General features: G+C 45.7%; 1 protein-coding gene across 1 annotated transcript; it reads right to left on the reverse strand.

The window, feature by feature from the left end:
* Window positions 1-818: 818 nt before the first annotated feature.
* On the reverse strand, window positions 819-19168 carry LOC120840456 (cubilin). Its single transcript, XM_040211009.3, has 4 exons — window positions 18907-19168; window positions 13927-14073; window positions 7363-7617; window positions 819-1224 (listed from the first exon to the last, which is right to left on the reverse strand). Exons 1-4 carry the CDS (start codon window positions 19166-19168, stop codon window positions 923-925), a joined length of 966 nt encoding a protein of 321 aa, XP_040066943.1. The 3' UTR covers window positions 819-922.
* Between the last annotated feature and the right edge of the window lie 1113 nt (window positions 19169-20281).

Below are 20281 nucleotides of genomic sequence, written 5' to 3' on the forward strand. Positions count from 1 at the left end.
CAAAATGGCGACCATACGGGGAACTCGGTGCTACTTTCCCACAGTCCAGTTGCTTTAGTCTTACCGAGATGCCGAGGCACTGAAGCGAGCGTTGATGAGCCTCCACAAAGGCCTATGCTAGGGAGGAGGACACAGGAGCACCTAAAGTAGTACTAACCTCTCCTGCTGTGGCACTGATGAATTGAAGCACACGGAATAAGAGGAAACCAAAACTGAAGGTCGGTTATGGTGTCGCCTATGCACAGCGTCTGCAAAGTGTTTATAGAGAGTATTCACTGGCGGTCATAGCTGTTTGCGCAACTGCTGAGTGCGCGCTGACGGCGATCTCCCACAGTTCTTATGCAATTTGCATTCCGCACAATCAAGATTACCGGTCTTAGCAGCCTAGTAACGTGAGCTCGTTCTCAGAAAATGTGCTCCAAACATCGCCCTCAAACATGGCGCCCAGTGAATCCCCCTATATAGGGAGTATTCGCTGCCTGTCATATTTGTGTCTGCGGCTGCGAAGCGCGTGCTCATGGCGAGCTTCCACAGTTCTTTCGCAACGCGCATTCTACACCGTTAAGTTTGCCGGTTTTAGCATTCTACTAATCTGAGCTCCTTCTGAGCGTGCGCTTTGAATGGCGCACTCAGCAATGGCGTTCATTATAGGTGTTATTCATGGGGCGCCATATCCGAAGGCACTGTTTAGAGCGCATGCATGCCCAGAACGAGCTCATAGTACTAATAAGCTGCCAACACCGGCAACCTTGATGGTGTGGATGCACGTTGCAGAAGAAGCTCACCATCAGCACGCGCTCATCAGTCGCGTACACAAATATGAACGCAAGTGAATACCCCCTTTCGGGTGAGCAGTTTGGACATTTAAGTCAAATAACACTGTACACAAACTTCCAAAATAAAATAAAAAATCAGGGGATGCTTATTGGGCGGTCCTTGTCTTGGCTGGGTCGTGAATGAAGCGCTGGGGGTTGGAGATATTTGCCCTGTTCTCCACGAAAATGCTGGCAGTGATGAGTTCCGTCCGGTCCTTGTAGTTCTTCAGCCAAAGCGCTTTCTGGTCCGAGCTGGCCATGTCGTTACCCTGGGCCGCGGTGTCCGCCATTGGAGCCTTGCACGGAAGCTGCCTGTACTCGAGGTGGAAGCCCTTGCCGCTGCCGTAGCTGTCCGTCATAAACGAAATGCGGATCTCCGGAGACTGCCCGTCCGGGAATGGCACTTTGCCTGCGGCGGTGAACGTACGACATCAAACAAGGACAAAAAGGGATAATATAGAGTGACCTATGCCTGTCTGACCTATCCCAGCATAACATTTCCTGACCTAATTTATACTAATCTGTCCTGATCTAGCATAATATTACCTAGTCTAACCTGACCTAACCTAACCTAGCACCTAGCATAACCTAACCTAACGTATCCTAAGCTGGCTCAACCTGATATAACCTGACTTAAAGTGGTACTGATGCGAAATTCCAGCCAATGTTTAATGTTTATATATATCGCCAGCTATACTCCGCTCCCCTTGACAACACAAGTGTGAACGCGCAGGCACGCGCAACCAAAGCACTGCGGAGCTTCTAGTCTCTAAGGGTGAACGGAGTATTAGCGTTGAGATATTTGTCTGGCGTCCTCATATGGTTACCTTTCTTGACGTCATTAACCTGTGAATAACAAGTTCGATGGTGTTTGTAATCAGAATGGTGGAAGCTGGAAATCATTGAGCTTTAAACCAATACTGCCAACACCGTCAAAATCGAAGTTCTTACATTACTCTTATTTCTGTCGATGAGGAATCCTTTGCTGACGTCAAAGTCAGCATTCGGCCAATCGTGCAGGGCCGACCACCGCGACGCTTTTGATCGGTCACGTCGCCAATAGTTTGAATACGCCACCACTGCCGGCAATGTCTCGAGGGAACTTTTGTTTAAGGGCATGTGAGACAACCTTGCTGGAGCTCTATCTGTGTAGGGCCTATGGTAGGGCACGAGACGGCACGAGCCCTAAAGTCCCTTCATGTTTGAAAAGTAGAGCAATGTTCGTCGATGCACGAGGCACGTGTAACGTGCAGCCCTCGGGAAGATCATGGCGGCACAGCGCTAGAATGTACTAGAATACTTGGGTAGTGTTGAGACCGGAGGGGCTCGCCTGAAGCGCGTGGTATTGATCGCGACAGGTGTCGACACCGGCGCGTTATCCAGAAGGTGTGCGCATGCGCGGCTGCACGCGCGAAAATATGAATTTTTGGTGCCGCTTTGGTGGAGTGCACATAGGATTTCTGATACAGCTACGATCTGCCAGCGGTCGTACCGCGGCATCCATTACGCTGCGGAACGATCGTTAGACACATGATGCTTCAATGTATTGGACGGTACAAGCTACATTACCCTTCCTTTACATAAAAAAACAATTGCGTCTTTAAAGAAGCGGATTGCAAGTTGTTTCAGCGTGGAATTAGCTGCGACTTTCGGTTTGTCGGATGGTGAGCATTTTAAAGGAAACGCCCATTTCCTTGGTCACAAAGGCCAAACATTAGATACTTAAAAGAATATCTAAAACTCGGAAGCAGTTTTCTTTTTTTTTTTTTTTCCTATCTTATTTTATAATAGAACGAAACGGCACATACTAAAGTCGGAGATTGTTTTAGTATGTTTTTAATACCCCAGGTTACCTTCTCTGTCTTCATTTCCGCCCGTCTTCTTTTTCTTGACCTTCATCAGCTCGCTTCATTTGTCTCTCATTCTTGTGTTCATTTATGCGACGAACCACCCAAGCGACGGTCGCAAAGAGGTGAGAACCTTTTATTTCTTCATGGCTGCCACGACCATTCGAAGACCGCCCGACGCTTACTTGTAAGAAAAGGTTTATAAGCCGTGACAATTTTTATCACGCATTTTAACATTGAACCTAAAACGCCGAAAAGGGACGCCGTTTTCACTCCTTTCACTCGGATGTGGCCCGTTTTGCATCCAAGTGCAGAGCAAGAGTTCTGTCGCTGTTTCGCCGACGGCATTTCGGCACTACCCTCTCGCGTTAACCATCCGCAAAATCAGAACACAAGATTCAAAGCATATTACGATCGAACACACGGAACTATCAAATCGTGGTCCCGACACGCGCACTGCTCGAAGTGAAAAACTAGGGTCCCTACATGTCTGTCTGTCTCAGGGTGAAGACATTCATGGTTGCCCTGATTGTGCCAGAGCGTGACGCTTTCACGCACTCGGTGCGTGACTCAGGCGGTAAAATGGCGTCTATGCATTAGCCAAAGCTACGCGCTCGAGCTGAGTGACACCTTATTTTGCGCACTTCAAAGTGCATAAAAAAAAACGATTGGGCAGAAAAATGGCTGAGATGTCACCACTCAAGCAAAAGCGCGCGTGTGTATGAGGGCACTTTATGAAAAACACACGGAACTATACTCTGTTTCACCTTGTGTCGTACCGCAGGAAAGGCTACAAGCGCGAGCTGCTTGCCCTAGGACATATCTCGGCGGCACAAGCTCTCGTGCACCAAGGGCAGCTGCCAACGCTATGAGCTCGCGCTTCTAGCCTTCGCTGCGGCACAACCTACGGTGAAACGGAGTGTATAAAATCGTGGTACCGCCAACTGAACCGCTCAAAGTGAAAAAAAAAAGCGGGCTGCGCGATTTTTTTCCGATAACTCGACTACAGCGCCGCGACGAACTGTCAATACACGCGCCCTCACGAGCTCCCGTTGCCGAGCCGCTCCGGTCCCAACACTACCCAAGTAGAGCCACTAAATGAGCTGCGCTTAGAGTATCGGCACTCCGTTCCCCGGCATTGATGTGGGCGCCGCCATTTTGGCTCGTATGCAGAGCAGACGCAACTGCCGATCGTCATGACTCAAAAGTGAAACTTCTTCAGCATTAGTTTTGGTTGTGGAAAGGTCAGGCAATATTGGTTTGCTCTGTCACGAAGTATTTAAACATTTGTGGAGGGCGGAAAGGCGTTTCCTGTCATTTCAGATAAAGCTTCAGATAACTGGCAACCATGATTTTACGACACAATATGGCCAAGTGTCGTTACTCTGAAGCGTAGCTTATTTAGTGGCACTATACCCAAGTATTCTAGTAACTGTAACAGCGCAGCACTGAGCTAGATTTCAGACGGCATGTTCTTCCCAGAAGTGGCGCGTGGCACGTGCCTCGAGCATTTCTACAATAATGAATGGCGCCACTTTTCCCAGGATAGAGGGGCTTTAACAAGCCCTCTCGTTCAGTGCCGTCTGCCTTCTGTGAACTAAAGCACGGTGGAAGAAACATGTAGTAGATGACTCTCCGCCCTAGCGGCGACCACATTATGTTCGGCGCACCGAGCGCTTCACTCGCACGGGGATAGATGGCGCCCAAGTGTCGGGTTCCTTCTAGGGAGGCTCAAGTGAGGGTGGGTGCAGCTGCTAGATCGGCGATCACGAGACATGGACGCCATTTAATTGCTAAATTTTGCTGGGAGTCTATGGGGCAAAGGGTCGTTTTCTTTCCTAACTCGGGTCATAAAAGCCCATTAAGGTGCTTGAATAATTTACACAAGGTATAAATGATTACTTTTCCATAGCCACCAGTTTTGTTGCGATAGGTTAAGTATTTTTTTAACGCGAAAAATGGTAAATTCCGCCATCTTGGACGTTGGTGCTTGTCTGGCAACTTTGCTTTCTCCACTCGACGTTTGCAATTCTCGGAGCGAGAAGGAAGCGAGAGAGGCTGCGCCAAGGCGCTCGTTGCTTCCAATGGGAGGCGAGAGGAGGAAAGGCGCATGGAGCAACAGGGTTGCAACAGAGCGGGCGCCTGCTCTCGTGCAGGCAACACTGGCGCATATCCTTTCTCGAATCCTCTCCCTCTGGCGCCGCCATAAAATTGCAAACGCTCTCCAGGTTTTGAGTTGCGCCCACCCTCACTACAGCCTCCCTAGTTCCTTCCAAACCGAACGCTCCGGTTGTTTCTCCCAAGGGTGGTCCCGTATTCCCTCGCTCACTGCTCGCTGTTGTGCCCACGGAGAAAGAAACACATTTAGGTGATGACTCTCTACCCGACGCGGCGGCCACATTATGTTCGGCGTACCGATCACGCTTCACTCGCACGGGGATAGATGGCGCCCAAGTTTGGCGTTCCCCCAAAACCGACCGCTCCGGTTGTTTGTCCCAGCGGTGGTCCCGCATTCCCTCGCTCACCACATCTTGTTGTACCTCACCGCCGCCACGCCGCCACCAAGTCACCGAAGTCCGTAAATCTGTGTTCCCTTCCTCCTTTTTCTGGTTAAGGCTCACCTTCGTGCACGATGGTGGCACCTGTGATCAGCACAGCACCAAAACAAAACACGAGGCCAGCCACCGGCCGCACTCCACCGCCACACCACCACACCGCGAAAAAGGCAAGCACGCTACACCGCCGACACCGTGGCCACCCAGGGCCCGTTTGCTCGAAGCACTAACCGCGGCTAAAGTTAGCCGCAGTACCTAGGAGAGGGACTTTGAAATCACGTCACTGGCTCGGTAGGGATGTGAAGAAACATGGCGACGCCCCAGTGAGTCAGCGCCGCTCGCTTTGGAAATAATATGTCGTTGTAGCTGCAATATCGGGTGCGTTAGTCAGCAACGAACGGTGCAGGAGGCTTTCGCTTTGCCTTACGTCACTTAAACCGCAAAGCATGGGCAATGATATCGCCGCATTTCTTAGATAGTGTTTCGATTCTGGGCATTCCTAAGCCTAAATGAACGTGATAATTGTCGGCAGGGCAACGTTGTTGAAAAGCGGATTGCCTTGACTGAATCGGTCGGGTATTGATAGCACACAAAAGCAGACAGCGTCCCAACAGACTTCCTTCTAAATTATCCAAGCATTGCGAGGAGGACGCTGGAAGTGTGATTCTACGGTCCACACGCGCTGGCCTTCCTCTTATAAAAGATTCGAAGTAAAAAATAATAATAAGGCTTTAACGAACGCGCGTGCAAGGCAAAATTTGTTTTATACTTTTTGCTATAGAACGGTTACTACTGCAGACGCCAGCACGTGTGACGCGTGCAACTACAGTCGTAGCATGCACCTCGGTGTTTGGATAATTCAGAAAAAATGTCTGTTGGGACGCTGTCTGCTTTTGTGTGCTATCAACAATCCGCTTTCCAAAGATGTTGCCATGCCGACAATTATCGCGTTCATTTAGGCTTAGGAATGCCCAGAATCGAAAGACTATCTAAAAAATGCGGCGATGTCATCGCCCATGCTTTGCGGTTTAAGTGAGGTAAAGGAAAGCGAAAGCCTCCTGCACCATTCGTTGCTGACTAACGCGCCCGATATTGCAGCGACAACGACATATTATTTCCAAAGCGAGCGGCGCTCACTCACTGGGGCACCGCCATGTTTCCCCGCATCCCTGGCGAGCCCCATTCACGTGATCCCAAAATCCCTCTCCTAGGTACTGCGGCTAACTTTAGCCGCGGTTAGCGCTTCGAGCAAACGGGCCCAGAAGGCACCCAATACCGCAGCGCCCTCCGCGGCGGCGCGGCACAAACTACTCCTGTTTCGAGGCTAGCTTCGAAAACGATTTGTTCGGTCACTTCCCGCAGGAAGAACGGCCAGAGTCCTCACTTAATGTGTTCCTTCCACCGTGACCAAAGTCATGCATGCGCTCGATGCTTAATGAAATCGGTTCATTGTCCAAATGTCGACAACGTTCTTTTCACACCACACAGACGAAATTTGTTTATCAAAAAGACACCAAAACAATATTTAAAACAAATAGATGATTAAATCATATTTGACCCATTTCTGAACGTGAAACGTATATTTCTATTTTCATTTCAGTATCCGGCCATTTAAAGGAATGCTGAAACAAACATTTCAGTGTCTATAATACGGGGCGCACGATCTTTCCACGAGCCAGCAGCCGCCGGTGTGCGCGAGAACACGCAACGAAATTGACGTCATCATATCCCCGATTCACGCGTAAGCGTGAATGTTACCGTATTCTTCATTAGCTTGAGCACGTTAAACTCTTTGGGTGAATATACGATATATGTACTTTCGACAAACAGACTCTGATTGGGTGAATATATATATATATATATATATATATATATATATATATATTTGCCTTGTAAAAACACTATTCATAATAGATCTGCCTGGAACCTTTTAGGCCTTTCAAATTTTAAGTTTACTGTCCTGTCAAATTTCGATAAGAGCACGTTTCCCAACCACTTTCCGATCTGGCAACGCTGTATCGAAATAAATTGAATTTTTTTTGGCCCAAACTGCCAAGACGGTTAGAGCAGAAGGTAGTCTATGCAAAGCGCAGATTGAACGGTAATGAACCAGCTTATTTCGGGGTCGATTGGGATTGTACGCACGTATCGCCTTGTTGAGGTCGTTCCCACAGTTGCGCTGAGTCTTGTCCAACTCGAGGAAGTCTTTCTGGCAGCCTGGCGAGCTCTCGACGTCGAAGTCGTGGAAGTACACCTCAACCTGGCAGTGACCCGGCACTGGCTCTATCCGGTAAGTGCAGCGGGTGTTGGGCCCGTACGGCTGCGGGTAGTTGGGACTGGACAGCTGGCCCCGCTGCTCGCGTTGGCAGTAGTCGCACAGCGGGTTGGGCGGCGGAGGGGCTGCAACACGACGATAACATCGGGCACGTGGGCAGTTCTTACGCTCAGGTTTCAAAGATTCGGTTCCACGCCTGTCGGTAGCCACAGTTTAAATAAAAACAATATGGCATAAAACTTTAAGGTCTGCGTGTATATGTGAAGCGTTAACCCGATGGCGCGTGGGCACTTTTAATGGATTGCATAAATCGGTACAATATTTCATTTGCAATGTAATTTGGTGTAGGCGCGTGATGATGTGGTGCCTTTGATTTCTACAAATATGGAAGAATTCATTCATCTGTATTAAACACAAAAACATGAATACCTTCCATTACATGGTCTCAGCCTAGTTCTCGTGAAACCATCGAATGGCAGGGCGCAATAACGCTAAAAGTATTTTTTTTATTATTATTTCATATAAGCGCGTCATGTCTCATATTGGCATTTAATGATTTCGCTAAAAAGAAAGATAAGCTGGGCGTTAGTTTTTTTGTTTTTTTTTTAAATTCAAATTAGCCAATAGTTTTACAGTTTCAGACGATAAATGTGCAACTCACACTGTCAATTCTGAACTCAATTGTAGCGTGAACCTCCATGAAATAGATTTCTTTGCGGTATTCTCAAATGGTCAAAGCACAATTGGGTCCAAGCTGTAAAATCATTATTTCCTGCTAATACATGCGGTGCCACAGTCCTCTGGCTGTTTCAATAGATCACAGTAATCACAGGGTGAAAGCGGAATGTGACGGAAAAAGCACTAATTTACGGAGTAATTTCTAGTAGAGAAAGTCTCAAGCGGACCTTACTCCGTAAAACTAACCAGAAAACCCACGCCTGCATGTACAAAATTCAAATGTCCACCAAATGTGCACTCACCAGGTCAGTTTGTAGAGCGTGAAATATCAAGGTCTAGTTCTTTTTTTTATATATAAAAAATGATGGCAAAAAACTGCATGCATGAACGATGCAGCATGCACGGTTCTCATGCCCAACACGAACGCCCAAGTGGCTCAAGCTCGCATTCTCTGACCGCTACTTTCAGGGGGGATCCGGCACTAACTATAAACGTCACTTCGTTTATTGTTACTATTTTTGCGTTACACTGTGCCTCGCGCTCTATTGAGGTCCACAGGCCTTGTGTTCGGTAAGCAGTGATCTGTGGGGAGGACAAACAAGTCAGAGTGCCAGTTATAGTACGGTCTTCTCGCCAATACTTAATAATTATGAGACACTTCAAAATTCACTCATTATTTCTTTTAGTGCCATTACACATACCCTCTCGGATTAAGCCATTCATCGCGAAATCGCGGTTCAATATTTGCTGGGTTCAAAATTTGTTTACATCGTAACACTAAAAAATAAGGCAAAGTATTGATATGTTCGCAGATCTGACATAACAAGTATGTCACATAAAATCGTGTCAAAATTTAAGGGAAAACGAGCCTGCCTATATTTTTCTATTAACTTCAGATTTCTTAAAGTGTGCACGGCGAGGCACTTATGTGAAACAGGATTTGTTCTATGAACCTTTGTCACGTTTTGGTTTTCTCGAAAATTTGATGTTTTTTTTTTATTCGTTTTAGCCTTCGTCGCTTTCGTGGAAATTACCCATTACGAAGATTTTTAGTGCATTTTGTTTTAATTTCTAGCAAATCTCTTATCATTTTCTCAAAAGGCGACAATGAATGTAAATGGTTCTTGTGCGCAGACCGCTCGGTGTCTCTCAGCTATTCCGTTTGGTAACGACTTTAACTCCAAGGAAATATAGGAGGATTATGAAACTGTCTTCGTGCGTACAAGAAAGGCATTTCATAAGAAACTCTTGCATATGCTCATGCAATTGCAAATATTAAAATTTGCGCACAATTTTAAAATAAATTAATCCAAATGTGTTGGGTCATATTACGAGGTTCGAGTAAATTAATAACTACAGGTAGTTCACGAGTGATATTTAGTCGTAAAAAACATAATGAACCAGTAAGCGAAATAATTTGGACCTTTTCGTAAAGTTGTTTTAGTTGGTGCGTCTATCACGCTCAACTACCAGGCTACGAACATGACGCGACGGGAACATGACGCTACGTAACATGACTGGCGCGGCCACCACTCCTGTTTCTGACGGACGATGGTGGCATTGCATGAAACCACACGGGAAGTACCAGCGCATCAGTTGAGGCGATAGAAGCAGCCCTACTGATTCCTTCAGCTTCACGTTTCGTGACAATCACTTCTACACCGGAACGTTTCCGGTTCATCTTCCGCCAATGTGGCCAATGAGGGCAGCTCCGCGAGCATCGACATCAATCGCGATATCAGCGAAAGCAGCATCGCGCGAATCGTTATCCAGTGGGCGCGGCTACGAGGCCAAGAACATGTCGCTTAACATCCCACTTCTGTTCACTATGCAGGTGAGTAGAAATGAACTTCCGTGCTCCATTAGCTGCAACGACGTTTTTCATGTTTTTCTACCGTGCCCACGGGTGTGTCTAAAGCGTTTTCTTGACCTGTTATTGCTTCTATGTGGTGACATCGAATGTAACCCTCGTCCCACGATTCAGGAAGAGGCACAGTCAGTGTTTAAGATTGAATCTTTTTGTCCAATTACACGAAGGCTATGCACGTGTTGCGAATCAATTAGAAGAGATAGCTGAAGAAAATAAATGTACAAGTGACTCGCAAGCTCAAGCAATATCTGTTGGGACTACAGAAACTGATCTTGCAATTGGCAAATTTAAAGTAAATGGCGATGAAGAGACAAGGATGCCGTCTTTGCTTTCCAAGATAGTATATCTAAAGCAGCGTTCCGACGATGCCGATAGCCGTTCACGTCATTCTTAGTTTTTTTTTTTTTTCGGAACGTTGCTAAAGAAACTTGGGCCGATTCGGAAAAAAACTAGTCCGCAACGTATGCAATGAAAGTCTTGGCAAATATATTAACCCCGATACAATCGAAATGGCAGGTATAAACCTGCTAAACACCGACTATGATCGAAATTATTTTTTTTTTTATAAATATAAAGAAGCTGAGTTAAGATCATGCTCCAAGCTAAAATATACCAATGTTTCGGTTACCGAGGACTATCCAAAGAATTCACAATTCTCCAGAAAAAAGCTCTTAGAATTTGGCCGAACCTAAAGAGATGTGATTGAAAATTTCACGTTAACAAGCTCTAGATGTAGAAGAAATGATTTCTTTTTTTTTAATCCTGAGATTAGCGAAATTTATAAAAGCAGCGGAAACAAGCTAAACTATCCAATATCACACCTGCGACTTGAAAGCTAAATAATGTCGCTATTAAACAACCGCTTTATTCCAAATTTGTTTCACACAACATTTCCAGTTATGTTTATAACCGCTTTATAAGAAGTACGTTGAATTAACCTGAGACTCGGGTAGAGTAGAAATATCAAAACGTAGAAGGGACAGAAAATACACAGGACGACGTCTCAAACTCAAATTCCTGTCCAGTCTCAGGTTAATTCAACATGGTTAATATTCACCAGCTCGCCTGCACCCTTACGATTTTTATAAGAAGTATTCTTCAAAACCGCGATGACTTGTCGTTCGTTATTGATGCGTCATCAAGCGATGTTCTCATTTTAACCGAAACTTGGCTTTCGGGTGTTGTTGGCGAGAATAAAATGTTTTACTTTGTTAATTATTGATTTCACCGGTGTGACCGACTTGATACACGTGGGTAACCGCTGGATATAATCACAGTAAATGAAAATATTGAATGTTATCATGTATATATTGCCCCCCCACTTGATCTGGTTGGCGTACGTCTAAACTCTACCCGTAGAAATGTTATTTTGTGCGCCTGTTTTTATCCGCCTAATGTGCCCACTTATTTTTTATCTGACTTCTATGACCCGTTATGCGCAACAGCAACTAGGCTTCCTCTTGCACCCTCGTTTTTAGTCGGCGATGTTACTTTACCGCTTATTCACTGCACTTCGACTACTACTTGCAATTCAGCAATTTACTCCGACTTACTCAACCTGTGTTTGGATGTTTGTCTTTGCCATTTGTTGCTGAACCCACTCGAGTCTGTGATTCAAGGGTCACTGTACTAGATCTCACTCTCTCCTCTGACTTTCAACTTGCCTCTTTCATAATCTACCTACTGGGTATTAGCGATTATTCCATTCGACAATTCAGCTCGCTTACTTCAATCTTTATTTCAAATAAATCAACAAAACATTTCTTTGATTGTAATAAGGCACATTTTGATAAAATAAATGAATTAGCTGGCTTCCTTGATGAATATCTTCTTTATTTCTCGAAACGTTTGATTGAAAGCAATCGAACCATATTTAAAAATAAATTAGTCTAGTTAACTTGTACATTCCATATAGTTCTATTAAGTCTAATTCGCTGTCTGCTTGGTTTAATGTAAAACTTAAGCGCCTTAATGGTAGAAAGAAACATTTGTTTCGTACTGTAAAGCTATCTTGTAGTTGGGAAACTTATAACGTAGCGGAGGATTCTTATAAATTAGCCATCGAGGACGCCAAGCAAAAAATTTTAGTGTGACCTTACCCTCTAGCTCACCTAATAGTACAAAACAGTTCTAGGGTGTTACGAATTGGAAAAAAAAAGGAGCGCACTCCTCGCTCACTGAGAATAATGGGGTTGTTATCCCAAATGATCATTGTGCCTCTGCTCTAATTCATATATTTGTAAAAGCTTTTTGTAAATATGAAGATTGCCCCCCCCCCTATGTACCCTAATTTTTACTTTCTTTCAATGGAGCCACTGGTTATTGACGATGACTGGATTGTAAAGCTGATTGATAACTTGAAATAATATTCTGACATTGTTCTTAGCAATATAAACTTTAAGCTTCTTAAGAGCACAAAAATGTATATCCCAATTTATCTTTTCATGATTTTTCAGCAATTCCTTGCTTTTGGTGTAATACCTGAGGAGTGGAAAATATAAAAGGTGGTTTCACTTTGTGAGTCTAGTGATCAACGCAGCCCTCTTAACTGCCGCGCCATCTCCTTAATCAGCACACCTTGGAAACATTTAGAGCACATAATATTCACTCATTTGGTTAGCTGCTTAGACTCTTATTCTTAATTTTCCCCTCACAACATGGTTTTAGCAGATAGCTTTCTTGTGAGACTCAACTACTGACGTTCACCAAAGATCTGCTCTCCATACGTGACCATGGATCTCAGATTAATTGCGTGTATTTTTCAATTTTTGCAAAACCTTCAACGAAGTTCCTGATAAACCTTTACTTTTTAAATTCAGTCAACTTAACCTCGACCCTAACAAGCTGTCCTGCTTTACGTGTTCTTTTTTTTTTAAACTAATTCTCAGTTTGTTAACGCTAACAATGTAAATTCTTCTGTGAAATCTGTTACTTCTGGTGTTCCGGAAGGTTCTATTTTGGAGCCCTTATTGTTTTTAATTTACGTTAATGACTTCTGTCTACCTCCATTTCTTAGCCTCTTCGCAGATGATTATGCATATTATCGTGAAATTACTGATAATACTGACGTCTTTTCCTTCAAAATTACACGCACGCGGTAGCTGAATAGTGTGACTAGTGGCAAATGTCTTCTAATACTAAAAAAAGGTAAAGCTGTAAAAATCTTTTGTAGAATCACTACATCCTCTATTTACTTAATTTCTGACATTCCTATTAAAGCTGTAACCTGCTTGGCGTGCATATCACTTCTAACATATGATGGAAAACGCCTACGGATCACATTATCGATAACACCAATTTTATCCTTGGTTACTTGAGGAGTCATTTTATGTTAGCCCCATTGTGTTTAATACTGCCAAAGTAAAGAAAAAAACTTGTTTGTTTGAAAGTAGTCTTTAAGATACAGGTCTCACAAGCCACGTGGCTAACCTTGAGGAACTACAGAATCGCGCCGCCCAGTTCATATTCGCTATCATTGCTCAACTAATGTCTCAGCTTCGAAGATTAATTTACCACTTCCTCCTTTTTCATTACACCAAAAAATCTATCGTCTCTGCCTTTTCTACAAATTTTATAATTTCGATGCTTCAATGAAAGACAAACTCGCGTTAAGTCCAGCTCTTTCACTGCGCGTCAATCATTAATTTAGAGTCGGAATTCCTCATTGCATTACTTCCATTACCCTGCATAGAAAGAACACTTGCTCGTTGTGTCTTTTTGAATTTTGTTTCCAGACCCCTGCAGTCACAAAATTTGAGTACGATAAATGCTCCACATAGAGACACCTCTCTGAGATGTATTTCATTGTGCTCCGTTCGTTGGCCTGTGGCTGCCTTTCTTTTGATGAGCGAAGAGCGCTCGCGATGCCCGAGGCGGGTTTGCTTACGCTTGTCCTTGCCAGGCATCCAGCTGGTGCCCCCGGCGCAGTCGGTCACCTGACGCACCCGTATCGAGAACCCGGGCCGGGGACTGCCGCGGTCCGAGCGGAACACCAGCACCTTCTCCGTCTCCGGTTGGAAGAAGGGGAACTTTTCTGCAAGTCACGCGAGAAGGAATTGGCCTTTGCTACACTTCCTTTCACCTTAAAAGGCAACTCCGCTCAATTCCTAAAAAAAATCGGGATACCACACCATTGCACATTAAAAAGCTCGAATGAAAGGCACTGCGCCATTTGCTTCGCAAACAATTGAAAATATATGGTTAAATCGTAATTTAAACAAGATCAGAAATTTAAACTAAAACTTCGACTCCGTCTGGCAACATTCGCCTCGGCAGTCAAAAACGTGGCTATTATGTGGTACGCCATGTCACGTGATTCTCTACGCCCTTCCGCCTGTGTGCCAAACGCAAATGTCGTCTGCACCGGACTGTTCACAACGTTTTGGTGTCTACGACATTCGGCGACATCTGCCCACTGCGGCATCAGTCTGCGCACGTATTGTCTACGGATCTCCAAGAAACTAATCACAAACGGTGAGATGACGACGGCGGCTCTGACGAGGGAGACGGTGGTAACGGCGGGACGGCCGCACGGCTCCCAAGAAGCGCTCTCCGCATGCGCATTACGCCAATTACGTTCACGCCAATGAGCGCTGGGAGGAAACGTTGCTGACGACACGCGTTTCGCTCGCTCGGGGAAGCAAAAACAAACAAAAAGAAGCGATGGTGATGATGTTTAGTCCAACGTTTGCTACGCCCACGCCGTAGCCTTGAGTGCGCTGTTGGTTGCGCCTCGATTCGCCCGCTAAAGTCATCCGATTTCGGTAACTTAACGTGTCGCGAAGTTTGCAGGACCATTTAAGAAACATTTCTACTAGGCTAGGTCGTAATATTTGACGCGTTGTCTTCCTAGGTGATACTGAAGATTACTGCATTGTTTTTGTTGTTTTTTTTTTGTTTGTTTTTTTTCAAAGGCTAACGCTCCAAGTTAATGGCGCCTGTGGTGGTCCATCGGCCTGCCGCGCCGTCGATAAAAGACGACGACGCTAATCGTTGCTACGAGCCTGTCGGTACGAAAGAACCAGAATAACGTTTTCACCAAAGGCCAGAGTCGGTCGTAGCATCCATTCCGTCCTCGATAAAGAACGCGCTATAAATCGGTGACTCGGAATCTGAAGGCCCCGCGTCGGCTTCTCAAACGGCCTCAAGCAACATGGAACAAGGTAACGCTCACACCGGAGACGGCACGCTTCCTCAGTCATCGGACGCGAAGCTCGCAACCATCAACCATCAACCAGCATCACTGGTTCTAGGGGGGCAACAAGCTCCGCCCATTGGTCAAATTCTCACAGTATAAACGGCTCTGGTTGCGGGTCGCTCGCAGCGCCGACTCGCCGTAGCTATATAAATCAACTTTGATGTTTTGAATACCCGCTGAAAGGCGGCGCTGTAATTGTATCTAGCTCGATTTCGGTAGATGCGAGGGGCCCCGAATTCAAGTGTGAGTTTTCCGGCTGAGAGTCCTGGTAACGTGACTTAAGGTAAAACGAAGCATGGCTGTCGGGTATTTCGATCGCGTTTACACAGTGCACCACGGAGATGTCCTAGGATGTTCATTCTTTTCTAGATTCCCGTTTTGGTGGTTTTGTGTCTACCTCTACACTACTGTTATTTACCTCCTGGTGCACCAGCCACTAGGCCTGCTGGCTGTTTGTAGCTAACAGCAGAGCCGTATATTGGGAGAGTTTGGCCAGTGGGTGTGGCGACGAAGGCGCCGCAGAGGAGAAACGTAAATGAAAGGGAGGAGAGCGCCGAAGGAGCGAGAGAGAAAGAAGGGAGCAGAGAGGAGCCGACCGCCATTTTCCCGCAACGCTGTCGGAGACTGGTCGGAGAAGAGCACTGCTGAGGCTACGCGTCGTGTGCTACGGGGCGACTTCTTTTTCGCCTGAATAAAAGTTTGTGGCCATGCGTCGATCAAACTTCATTTATTAATTTTTAACCCACCGAGGAATAACAGTATATTCTTTTCTTGCCAGAGCCAGCCATATAAAAGGAAATAGTCGAGATTTAGATGCCGATCCCATGCATTCCGCCGGGAGAATGAACGAAAATGGCGGCCCTCCCCACTCGGCTGCGAGTAGCCGAGAGTTCGCGCGCATGCGCTCATGCCTCTCGCTCTGCGGCGCGTGCTGATTGGCTCGCTCGGGAGGAGAGCGGTACGGCGGCGAGATTATAGACTGACCAAACTCTCCTCATATACGGCTCTGGCTAATAGCATTTGTAAAAAACCGAATATGGAAATAACACAACATCCAGTCCAGCGGGTCGACTATCAACACCTCAATAAACCAGAAATCCCGCACCCTGAGAACAGGAGGCCCTAAAATTCTAGACATGATTTGTGATCTGAAATATCTATATACCAGTTTATGCATAGAAATAAACATACGTTCACCTTTCCCACCTTGCAAATTTTGAAAGCTTTTGGTGAACAATAAAGTTCAGAATAGTCTAACAACGTAATTAATTTTTCGAGGTTGCTCTAGACGTCCCACGAAACACATTTAAGATGATGAATGCGGTTTTTAATCACTTATTCATTGCGAGTGAGCACGACTGGGAAGGCATGCGTACAGAAAGCGTTATCTAGATTTCTGTGAAAACACACGTCGAACATCCGAGCGGCTACGTAATACTTGAACTTCGTCCTCTAGAACGACACTGACGCGTTTGCGAGGCGGTTGCTCAAAAGCAGGCGTCCACATTACGCGTTTTGCTCCCATGTCTTTCCTATCTGTTTAAGCGTTCGATTTGAAAATCTTGATCCCCTGGCAACCTCCGAGCGGAGAGTGTGCCAACCAGCGTCGTCCTAGTTTCTTGCGTTACTCATTTTCTAATTTTGAAAAGAACACACTTATAACTGGAACAGCATCGAATTTGTTGAACTGGCACTCACTACGAAGTTACAAAACAGCGGCAGGGATAACCCAACGCGTAGTCTCCTTTATTGGCGAACATCTCTTTCTGGGGAATCATGCGAGGATACAAACGGAACAAGGCAAGACACGGCGGTAGCTTTCAAAAGTTAAAGGTGCGACACCTGCCCTCGGGAGCGAGATGGAGACATACGGGAGAGGGTTAAAGCGCGGAAGGGGCTTGCGCATGAAGGCCGCTTGGCACATTTGGTTTTCATGTTTTGAGTGTGCAGACTCCTCTCGTAGCACACTGGCGCCATATATTGGGAAGGCCCGAAACACTTCCAACCTGCGTATATATTTTCATATTTTTTACGCGCACTTTCCACATTGTTTTTAAAATAATTATAACAATATTAAAAGGGCGATGCAACGATTTTTTTGTATTTTGCGCAAATACCATTTAGAACGGATCCCTGACGTTAATGACCTGTGAAATACCCGTTCGTTTTTCACCACACGCAATTAAAGTCGCAGAAAAAAAAACGAAAAAAAAACGAGCAGAGTTCACCCCCTCCATTCACAGCCAGAACATGCGGCCACGTGATCTGGAGCCGATTATATGCCGCCAATGTTGATCATAGCCATGCGCTGGGGTTGGCAAGGCACAGGACACGCGCTGAGTTCCAGTCATTGCTATGGTTCGGCTGTTGTCGTCATTGCACTGATTGGACACAGGACACTACCGGAATGCGTCTCGAGCTATCGATTATCACGAGCCCAAATCGAGTGCCCACGCAATGCTCGGGTCCAATCTATGACCCGCATTCAGATATCGTCACTGGGCAGCTACGTCATCAGGTTTTGCGAAGGAGAGATTAAAAGAAAACACTCGGTTTTGTCCTCGAAATTGCAGAGCAACAAAGGAGTTTCTTAGTCAATGGCGTTGCGTGCGAGTATCCTTGAGTCCCACCAGTGCCAGTAAGCTCGTGTAAAGTGAAAAACATTCCAATTGAATGTCGTTGCACCACCCTTTAAAGCGTCTATTTCTCGCTGATAACGCGTAGATTTTATCTCTCAAATAATACAAAACATTCAGTTACACGATTCGGAAGTATTTCAGGGCCAGCTGATAGATGACGCCAGTCATGTTAGCGTTTAGAGACACGATAAATCCAATGTGTAAGACAGGCAGTAAAAGGATACTGAACCGAAATATGGATTTCGCAAAGCAAAGCTGCAGAAGTGTTGAACGGCAGGCTACGAACCCCAATACATCACTCGTCGTACATCGATATCTCAAACGGATGGCCGTACTTTTGGAAAAGAAGGGCGCGATCAAGGGAGTTCTTTGACGTAGCTGTCCTCTGGGAGAATCAGCGAATGAGGAGAAGCGGTCTCGCTTCTCTTCTCCTCGTTTCGGTTCACCAGCTTGACGGGACGTAGCGAGGAGGAGAGAGAATGGGAGTCGTGACGGTGCCTTGTCTCGTCGGCCTCGTCGGCCGGGTTCAATCGCGCACTTCTTTTCCAAAAAAATACGGCGATCCGTTAGACATATCGCAGTATAATGATTCTTTTTTTGTTTTTGCAGCTTCCCGCTTAGCCACCCGGCCTCGTTTAGTGAGCTCAAAATTTCGGTTCAGTATCCCTTTAAAAGAAGAGGGTCTCTGCAATGTAGCTCCCTTTGCCGTTGGTAGCGCTGCCAACTAGACTCGTTTTCGCCTCAAGAACCGTTGAAAAAAAAAGTCCCTCGTTGAACATTACTCATTTGTCTCTTTATGTAGAGAAATACGATAAAGGTAGGTGCATTTTCGATGATATATAAGCTATATTATCGAGACGTTTCGAAAACCAAAGCATGGCCTCTTCCTCCGACAAGCGGCTCTTGTAAGAACTACTTAATGCGGCGTATGAACAATGTGCAAAACTTCTTTCTTTCTGATGTGAAAACGAGTGTGGCAACAAGGGCGGAATGCTGAGGAAGCCCGAGGAGAGCGGAGGGATGAACTCACGAACGGTGTTTTCCGGAAGGGTGCCGCACAGCTTGCGGCCGTCCACTTCGAGGTGCTCGTACTGGCAGTCCGGGTTGCTCTCCATGTCGAATTTGGTGAAGAGCACCTCAATGGCGCAGGTGGCGCTGTCGAAGCGCCGCACCATGTATCGGCAGATGGTGCGCCCGGGGTACGGGCCCGGAAAGTTGGGGCTGTTCACGGTGAACTCGAGCTCCATAAAGGTCCGGTCGCAGTTGTCTACGGGCAGGGCCCCGTCGCTCATCCTGGGACCGGGCGCCGGAGGGCCGCCGGCGGGGGGAGTCCACTCCGCTGAACAAGGGTCGGTCGAAGGAGGACAACTAGAGTCGCTCACAGGCTGAGTGTTCGTCGGCCATCCAGCGCCAGCTTCATGCCTTTGACAAAACTTTGGCTCATGCAGGCACACGTGCTCGCGCTGGCGCCGGCGTATCTACGAAATTCTCGACCAAACGTTTTCAGAACCTGTGGTTCTCCATAAAACCTCGACATTCGACTGATTCATCCAACTTTTGTACGTTTCTGCAGAATTCGGCCAAGTTTAACTTTTGAGTAGTGTTTCCCGACTTCTACAGTAATACGGAATACTTTATAAACAAGGATATTTTGCAACGTTCTTTGAATTACCAGTTGAACATAAGAGAATTAAATCACCCACAAAAAGTAAATATTCCTTATGCACTATTATGTTCTCTTATGTTCAGCGGGTAATTTCAATAATTATGAACCAACCTGCTCAGCTTCGACCCGTAACAACACTACAACGTTATTTCGGGGGAAATATCCCAGATTGGATTTGAATCGATTAAAGCGTGCCATGCTCGCGTTTTTAGTGCGGTAGATGCGAGGACACACTTGAAAGCTCTTCGTGGAAAAGCTTCTATGGTCTAAATGTCGTAGTTATGCGGCCGCAAAAAAAGTGGGCTACCAGATATCCTTTTTCGACACAGAACCAATTTTATCCCGTGAGCCCCCCCGAAGCATTTTAGGTCCGTTCTTACTTTATACATTTCAAAAATATTATAAACATAGATAAAACAAGAAAAAAAAATTATTTATGCCAATAGCATCACATTCCTTTTTGAGTTAAATGTACTTCCGAACTAGTAAAAAAAACTTCTACGCTAGGAAAAATGTACATTTAATAAGTTAGAAATAAACGCCCATAAAACAAAGCCCGTACTCCTTCGATCCAAGAGCAAAAGTACAGGTATCGACAAAGGTATAATGTGTGAAACTCAAAAATAGAAATAGTCAACATTTTTAAAAGGCTTGGCGTGTTACTCACATATCAGATAACTTGGGACAAGCATAAAAACTACGGTGGCGTGGAAACTGTAAGCTTCGAAGGCTTAACCTC

The sequence above is a fragment of the Ixodes scapularis genome, unplaced genomic scaffold, assembly GCF_016920785.2.
Source record: "Ixodes scapularis isolate PalLabHiFi unplaced genomic scaffold, ASM1692078v2 PGA_scaffold3__209_contigs__length_174095766, whole genome shotgun sequence".
Classification (NCBI taxonomy): domain Eukaryota; kingdom Metazoa; phylum Arthropoda; class Arachnida; order Ixodida; family Ixodidae; genus Ixodes; species Ixodes scapularis.

Coding starts and splice junctions, on each gene's coding strand:
- LOC120840456 (XM_040211009.3), bottom strand. CDS start 19,168: ATGAGCGACGGGGCCCTGCCCGTAGACAACTGCGACCGGACCTTTATG. Junction 7,618..13,926: donor GATGCCTGGCAAGGACAAGC/GTAAGCAAACCC, acceptor GTCGTGTTGCAG/CCCCTCCGCCGCCCAACCCG. Junction 1,225..7,362: donor CGACCTCAACAAGGCGATAC/GTGCGTACAATC, acceptor TCACCGCCGCAG/GCAAAGTGCCATTCCCGGAC.